Genomic DNA, 8,668 nt, shown 5'->3' on the forward strand with positions numbered 1-8,668 from the left:
ACAGCAGGGGTGGTGTGTTTGTGGTGATGAGCAGTGTTTGGTGTCCAAAAAGCATCATTTCAGTCTCATCAGACCAAAGAACTTTCTTCCATTTGACCACACAAAAGAACCTTAATCTTCTTAGCAGGTGCAGACACTCTGGCCCTTTTTGCAGAGACTGTCTGTGTTGTGTAACCTGGAGATCTTGGGAAATTATCACATTTTTATGTGGAAGCCAGCTTTGTTATCCCAGAGAAAAGGAGATGAATAAGACAATAAGCTATCTTGAGAAAAAAATCATCATCACAGCAAAACTGAGTTGAAATATGTATGTTTTTACCACGTTTTCCAGGTCACTGAAAAAAATCACTGCAGCCCACTTTTGACCTCAACCCACCAGTTAGGAACCACTGGTCTAAACAAGCACCATAAGCTGTTTTTGAGCAAGGTTTTTTGATAGTTATTGTCTGTTGAAACTCAAATTCTCAACCAATGCTTTTTCACACTTTAATTTTGACTACTAAAAACAGATTTTGAACATTTCAAGTCAATTTCCCAATCACAGGCTATGATTTCCTTTCCCATCAATGTACAGTCCTCCCATTTTGATGCACTTCTAGGTTAACCATAGCCAAATGAATCAGGTATTTCTCTCTGTATTACAGACTAAATGACACTGGATGGCGCCATGAACCACCAGGATTTTCATATGTTTCGTAATGTCCAGCAGTCGTCGCTAAATCTCCAGCTTTTCTGTGCCAAAATCTATCCCACAATCCCCACTCACCGGCGGTGTATTCATTTGAATGGTCCAACTGTGGGACGCTAACACAGTTGTTGCTGTTGAGTTTGATCAGTTTTTTCACGTTCTGGATTTACTTTCCTGTGGTGACCTCAAGAGACTACCCAAAATGAATCGGTTGGTGATTAACTTAACTGTTTAAAAAGTAACAGTTAGTCTTGTAGAGTTGCTTTATGACCCATATGTTCCCCGAGTTGCACAGCTAACTAGCTAGCCTGTTAGCTTAGCTGGCGGCCCAGATAGTTACTTTGAACGTCTCCGTGTATCCTTGATAGTTAAGCTAACTGTTGATGCTAACGGTAGTTTGACGCTAGCTAGAAGCATTAGCTGACTTTTAGTGTAGGGATGTCAGCTGTATTGATCATATTAAAAACGTAAAATATGTTGCCTAAGTTTTAATCCACGTCAAGTAACATTTATGACTTCTAGTGCACCTCACCCAATTTAGCTAATGCTAGTATGGTAAAGGGAAAGCCAACGCCTCTTTACCATATATGTACCGTTTTTGTTTATTTCATGTCATGTAAATGTTTGTTTTTAGCCTTTATTTATCGCACTGCTGCACCGTAGACCACATGCTTCAACTTATGTAACAAGCCAACCTGTAGCTACTTCACTGTGCTATAAAGTGTGACAGTAACTCTAACCACTCCTAAAAACTGTGAAAATTTGCTATTGCTGGTTCAACATTTGTTTGTCCAACAGGGTCCCATATTATTGTAGCTGGAAAGCATGATTTGGGAAGCATGTCCGGCTACGGGAAGTCTTTGAAGTTTACCAGTATAAATCCAATGGCTTTCTGCGGTCCTGCCTGCATCTGTGTGCTGCAAAGAACATGAAGCAGGTATGAGAGCAAATACCAAGGCTTATTGTGTAAATAACAGCCCAGTTGAGTGTTACAGTGTGGTGACTGTGAAGTGCAGTTCAGTGGTAGACATTGTAGTGGTGGCCTCATCCCCTATCCTTTTGTTTTAGGTGGATATTGTAAATAAGGAAGAATTAGATAAAGAAAGGTGAGTCTCTGATCCACATCTGTGGGTTTAATCTAATCTTAATCACTCACTCACTATCTGTGTCCCACAGATCATCCCACTCAGTCACTGGATCATTAACGGCACCTCTCCATAACCATTTTCACCATGTCTTTGGCTTTGAATGTTGTCTTCAGAATAAAGACGGTCCACTTTCCTCTTGGCAGATTTCAAGTCCAGTACAGATCACACAGCCCAGGCAAAGCAAAGCATCGATTGTCGTCTCTCAAGAGGAAGGGTTGTCCAGTGGTGGAGGTGGGCTTGAAGCTGCGCCGCAAGACATCCGATGTAGGCTGTGCCCGTGACCACGGCATGGCCAACAAAGAAAATGAGCTGACGTGCTCCGATGATGTGCGGGGCATGCACTACAATGACAACTGCGGGCTCCCAGTGAACTCTGCAGAGGCCTCCAAAATGGCAGGGGCCAGCTCTAAGTACAGCGACTTCACTGAGGTCAGAGCCAAATTGAAAAGTATTTATACCTTGTGGTAAATCTCACATGTATGTGGTCTTCCTCAATTAAGCTTGTGAGCTGATTTCCTTTTGTTCTTTACATACAGCTGACAAAGGACCATGAAGCTATGACTCACGTCCTTTTTGGAAGGAATCTTCGACTAAAAGTTGCCCAAACACTATGGCGAAGAAACGCTAGTGAGTTAGTGGCCTACCTAATCAGGTAAAAACATTGACAGCTGTTGCTTTGTTTTAAAAGTTTGTTATCAATCTCAAATTATGAGGTGCTTCATCTTGCTTTCTTTCCCAGAATCCAAGACACAGGGGTGCTGCTTGACTGCTTACCTGTGCTAACAAACAAGTGAGTCTCATATAGATGCCTTTAAATAAAATAGCTCTAGCTGTTATACAAGACTTGATGATTTATCAAACCGATATTGTTGGGGTTATAAAGGTCTACTGCTTCTTGTTGTAATCCATACTATCAAATATCCATAAATGCACAGTGTGTCTCTGTAAATTCGAAGTTGTTTTTGCAGACTTGTGGAGATGCGCAATGTTATCAGCATGATATCAAACCTGGAAGATATTAGTTTAAAAGGTTGATCATCCCTCCCACAGATGTGAAATTTCTGCTGTTATTTACAACTTATATGTCAGCTGAAAATATCAGCAAATATTCTCTGTGAGTACAATTATGTTTGTGAAGTTTTTGGCAGGACCACCAGACCTACGGTAGTTGAAGTTTTTCTTAGTTCTTCCTTTTCCTTAAGCTTTGAAGTGTGTTTTAGGGTCTGGGGATTTATGTCTGAACTACATTGCTATATCTGTATTTATTTTGTTATTGGCTGAAATGTAATTGTAAATGTCAGCCTATCAGATATGGAAAGAAATCTGATATTGTTCATCCTCTACTAACTGTTTTAAGAAATGGACATATTGAATTCACGTCTTCAAAAACACACAAACAGTAAAACAGCTCTCCTTCCTTTTTTACTGAGATGCAGCATACACCATTTTGCATTTTGTTAATGTACTTGAAAGTTATCTAAGGTTTTGTGAATTATTCTAGGGCCAAGTGCACCAGGTGGATGTGAATAAAGTCTTTATCTCACACGCCAATACATAAGTACTGTTGGCTTTGAGGCTTAAATTTATACCAGGTGCAACACTCAGAATAATGGTTGTAGCCAGGCCCAGTTTTATCATTTGTATTTATATGAACGTCACAGAGAGTTGAGTGTGACCAAGTAACAAGCTTACTTCCTGTTATAACTTCAAACTTTGGATAGAGGATTTGGTTAATGCAAACCAGAAGAAATAAAGTCATAATGTTGTCTGATAAATATTAACATGTCTGTAATGGTGTTTAAAATGCCCCTGTATGAAGAAACCTTCTAAAGGCTCACTCCCCTATTATAATTAAGACAGATAATACTGTTAAGATTTTAAAAACCTTTCAGTGTATGCCAGGCTTTATTCTGACTTTTTAAGCTCCACCCTAGGTTAAATGTTACACTCAGGTATGACTTAAACAGAGCATAAAGCTTGCTGGTGCACAAGGTCTAACTTTAGGTTGGTTTTAACTTCCAGTTTTAAGTCAAACATAGTTTTAAGTCAACACCCAGCTATATGGCCAACTGCCACACTGAGCCCTTGTTATAGTGAAGCTGTTAGCTTTATATCTAGCTCTAAAGCATCTCAATCTAAATGTTTTTCTGGCCTTTTTTTTATTGAAAAAAGCAATTTAAGGAAATTCTTTCCCAGCACAGTGTGACAAATGAGGCCAGAAGATCTGTAGTCTCTTTTTTCCTTTTTGTTTATGATTCCTGTTTTTGATTTTTCTTACTTTAATGATATCCAGCTGACTTTATCTGGTGTTGTTTTTTCTTTTTTGCCATCAGCCTTCAAAATGAAGCACCATGTTTGTCACTTGGCTGCTGCGTCGACCTCATGCCTCAAGTGAAAGTGATTCTTGCCAGTAAATACGAAGAGTAAGTGTCACTGTGGAATTGCAGTTATGCTCTGTGCTAACACGTCTACTTAAAGGATATTGAACTTTCTGTGTTAGTTGCAAAGGTAATTCCCTTTTCTTTCAAGAAGCTGCAGACAGTTTGATAAATAACTAATAAACTAATGAAGAAAAAAGAATGTGTTTATTGACTTGGATGACATTGTTTTAATATGTAAAGAATGGATAAGACACTCATCTTCTCTGACTTCTCCCACAGACACTTAGCAGTGGGTTTACACTGGGTTCAATCTGTCATCAGGAAGTGGTGGCCAGAACTTTCTAAGAATGAGAAAAGACTGCGGGACAGTTGTTCAGAAGACAGGTAGGCTGCTTACTCTTCACCCAAATGTCACCATGAAAAGGAGTAGTTTAAAACATTTTAAGCATTTCTTCCTTTCCTTACGTATTAAAAAATGTTCTGAGTGCAGCATGTTGACAGTGAGGATGTGTTGGGATTTATTTACTGCTCGGTCCTTTCCGCATTAACCACATATGAACTGGAAGTGATGAGTGTCTTTTGCAGGAATATTGAAATCATGAAGCAGCGACTAAAGGACTTGTGGAAGGAAGGAGCCCGATTATGTTTGGTTCCAGGATCGACAGGAGAACTGGCAAAGGTGAGAAAGCTGTGATTAATACAGGGATTAATGAACAGGTTCAGTCTCCTGATGCTGTTGCTCTACATGATTTGTCAGGACTTGAAAAGTAACAGATAATAGTTTTTGAATAGAAATAATCAGTACTTCGCAATGTGGATCAGATCTTCAAGCCTTTACCTGCCACGTACTTTAGGTAGTGAGAAACACTGCTTTTATTTTTCTGTTTTTAAGCACACACATCTGCTACTTTGCTACTGAGAGGACTTGACCTCCCTGTAAAAGTTTAAAATGAACTTTGTATCAGTTAGTTTTAACAGAAACCACATAGTGCAGGTGCTCCCTGTGTATGTTTCTACGCTGTGTTGGTTTTAGGTGGACAAAGCCAGCCACACCCATTCAAAAGCAAAAAAAAACATCTCATATCCACTATACTTACTAGTATGAGCAATTGTAACGTGAGTTGAGCGTTTGTATAGGGATTGTGGTTCCCTCCTTTCCTCGTCACATCCTGTTTCAAAGTCAACAGGCATCCAATAGTGACATTAAAAACATAAAGCAAGTTCAAACAAATCTTTAAAAGAAGCATATTTAACTGAAAGAATAGGGGAACAACCCAGAATGACTTCATTGGCACTGTCTGCCTATTGAATTGTGATATTTACTTTGTTTCTTGGTACGTTGAGTTGTATTTCTTGGTGTTATTTTAACGCTTCGGTCTTGTCTTTACTGACAAAGTTTGGAAACATAAATGGTTACAACAACCTTTACTTTAACTTCATACTACACCCTTTTGAACATACATTGGTTATATTATCATAATTGTAGTCTTTGAAATAAGGGTGAGTTGAGACTATTATCGCACAAGACAAGATTTGGGCTCACAAGACAAGAGGAGATGTCACACTTTTTTCTTTTTTTTTCTACTTTGATGACAGAATATATAACTTGGAAATGTTTCTTTAATTCTAGTGAAAGTAAAAAGCAATAGCAGGGCGCTTTTCACTTAAATAATATCACTTTATGACATCCTGTTTGGGCCATACTTAAAAACTCAACTTCAGTGCATGATATGAGTTTACCATTTGTGCTATTCTGGTTGCTTAACTAGCCAAAAGCTAGGGCGGCCATCAATTTGTAAGTGGGATTATGCCATATTTGTTGCATGGGTTGTCAATAAAGGCTTTAGGAAAATATAAAAGAAGATGAAACAATGCTTAAACATTTGCTAATCTTGTTTGACCATGAAAACATATTGGATTTTTAAGTAAATAAAAATCAAGTAAGGACTTGTTTTTCAGTAATCCATTCCAGAACCACAAATCTAATCTGCTGAAACACAAAACAAAAATCAGAATGTGGAAGAGAAATGACATTTACTTAGGAAGTTTTCAGGTGTAGAGTGATAATTCTAAAACTTTGACTAAGTACAATTGTGCTTTGAATGTATTTCAGTTGACAGGGTTTTTGGGCATTAGCCTCGTAATTGTCGTAAAATCTCATTTTGTGAGACTCCGCTGCAAGAAAAGATGGATGCTCAAAACCTGTTGCGTGTTGGTACGGTTATGATTGCATCTACAGCGATTGCCTTGACACTTCTGAACAAAACACAAAGGCAACAGATTATAAATCAGAGGCAAAGTCTGTATGTATGGCAAAGGCCACATATAAGGGTATTAGTGTGATGTTAAGAAAAGTCTTAGTTTTCTCTTCTGTCCTCACTGGTCCAGATGTACAGCACCATGTTGTCTTGGAGTGAACTGGTCATGTGAGACTGTATGTCACATCCTGTGATGTGTAAATGCAGAAAGTGTTTCCATTGCACTTTTGTGATATATTTCTATATCGAAACATCTGAAAAACCTCCTCATGAGAGTGTAAACATTTTTTAGCGATATTTGAGAGGTTTTTTGAAATTCAGGTGTTTCCGTTATTTGAGTTTTTTCCTGCCTTGAACTGGTCTGGTCATCCGGTCATTCTCCTCTGACCTCTGCTCTATAAACAGATAATGAATAGGTGAGGTTTATGAATACCTGTGTTTGAGTTTGGGTGTTCAATATGTTTTTACACTTGTTTTGGCACCAGAGCAATACCACTGAAATACCCTTTAGTTATCTAGATAAACCCTAAACACATGGATAACAATACTGGATGGGTGTAGTTGGAGAGTAGAAGTTTCAGTTTTTTAAGAATCTTTTGTCACATTTTGTAGAGCTTCTTATTGCTAGGTAAGAATAAATATTCAATAATTTAGTGCCCCTTAATCATAGTGAAAGATTCCATCTAATATATATTTTTAAAATGTCCTGTAGTATGATTGTATGTTAATGATTCTAAAATGACATGTTTGACATCAGAAATGCCTGTTTGAACTGTGATTTCCCTCTTGTGGTAGCAATATTTTCAACAGTGATCACTACAATTGTAACAATAGCATACTAACATTGTCAGAGGCTGTGAAAACAACTGACATGTTATCTCTACTTCATGTTGCAGGCTATAGAGGCTTATCTATCACAGCTGCCCTGACAGTTGTCTCTGCAGCACTCCGAGGATGTGACCACTACTGCCGGATCACGGCTGTGTTTTGAACTGATAATGATTCCACAGAAATTGACTGGTTGCAGTTGAAACCTCTTTCTGGGGCTGAACTTGAGAATTCAGATTACTCTCAGTCAGACCTGGAGACCCCAGAGGAGGGTTGGAGGGAGCCTCTCTGCAAAAGAAAATAATAACAAACACAGCAAATGACTGCTTCACATTGAAGTGGACCGTCTTGTGAAGGGGCAGATCTACTGGACCTCCATGAGACGGGGTGTTACGTCGCTCTATGAAGTGCCAAGCTCTTTGTCTGTCACTACATCACTCTTTGCCATTGAATGCAAATGCACTTGTGGATGTTATGAATGCTCCGATGTCTTGATGTTTTTTGCACCTGGGTCCCCTGGAATCAGGAACTTGAATCTGCAACAGTCTTAAGTTATTAGAGCTCCTCCTGTTTTCATTTTGCCTCTTCCTTTGACATTTGATCATGTTAAGTGTAAAAACAAGTGATTCTTTTAATCTTCTGTTAAATAAATTTGAGAAAAATCAAACGGGAATTTTTGAAGGCTGTATTGTTTATAAATGCAACAGAAGGATACAACATACAGGTGAGCCCCCCTTTGAATAGTTTTAAGTATTTCCCGAATTGTGTGATTTTGTGCTGGATTTGTTATTTGTTTGCTATTTTTTTGAGTGTCCAGAATTATATGAAGTCCAATCCGTTGTCAATGAACATGATTTCAGTTTAGGTCCTCCTGATATTCTTCCTGTTTTCAAGCTAAGTGGTATTACCTGGAATATTTGATGCATCACTGTAACAGAATTAGGTGATGCAGTTTTTTAAGGTTAAAGTCTAAAGCTTGTAAGCAACACTAACATCACATAGCCTCACTAGCCTGTTTATTGTATGTTAGGAAAAAATGAAAAGGCCTGTATCAATCCCATATGCTTCATACTGGTAGGGGGTCCTGTCCTTGTAGAAGATGGGGACAGAAAAGATGTGGAGGGTGAAGAAGACAGCCGGGGGAGAGAGCAGGATGAGGATGATGGAGGAGGGAAAAAAGCAGGGATGGCGAGCAAAATGAGAAATTCGGTTGATGGAGAAGAAAGCAGGGATAGAGATCAAGATGGGGGAGAAGATATGGAGGAAAAGCAAAATTAGGATAATGGAGGGACAGAGAGGAAGATGGAGACAAAAGCAGGGACCATGAAAGATGAGGATAATGGAAGAGAAGATAGGATAGAGGAT

General features: G+C 38.7%; 1 protein-coding gene across 1 annotated transcript; it reads left to right on the forward strand.

Moving 5' to 3' along the window:
* The first annotated feature begins 762 nt into the window (after window positions 1-762).
* On the forward strand, window positions 763-7,983 carry katnbl1 (katanin p80 subunit B-like 1). Its single transcript, XM_041805567.1, has 10 exons — window positions 763-898; window positions 1,487-1,625; window positions 1,757-1,794; window positions 1,980-2,265; window positions 2,373-2,488; window positions 2,576-2,626; window positions 4,170-4,259; window positions 4,497-4,601; window positions 4,803-4,896; window positions 7,372-7,983. The coding sequence occupies exons 2-10, from the start codon at window positions 1,617-1,619 to the stop codon at window positions 7,402-7,404; spliced, it is 822 nt and encodes a 273-aa protein (XP_041661501.1). The 5' UTR covers window positions 763-898; window positions 1,487-1,616; the 3' UTR covers window positions 7,405-7,983.
* The last annotated feature ends 685 nt before the right edge of the window (window positions 7,984-8,668 follow it).

Source organism: Cheilinus undulatus, linkage group 14 (assembly GCF_018320785.1).
Source record: "Cheilinus undulatus linkage group 14, ASM1832078v1, whole genome shotgun sequence".
NCBI classification, from domain to species: domain Eukaryota; kingdom Metazoa; phylum Chordata; class Actinopteri; order Labriformes; family Labridae; genus Cheilinus; species Cheilinus undulatus.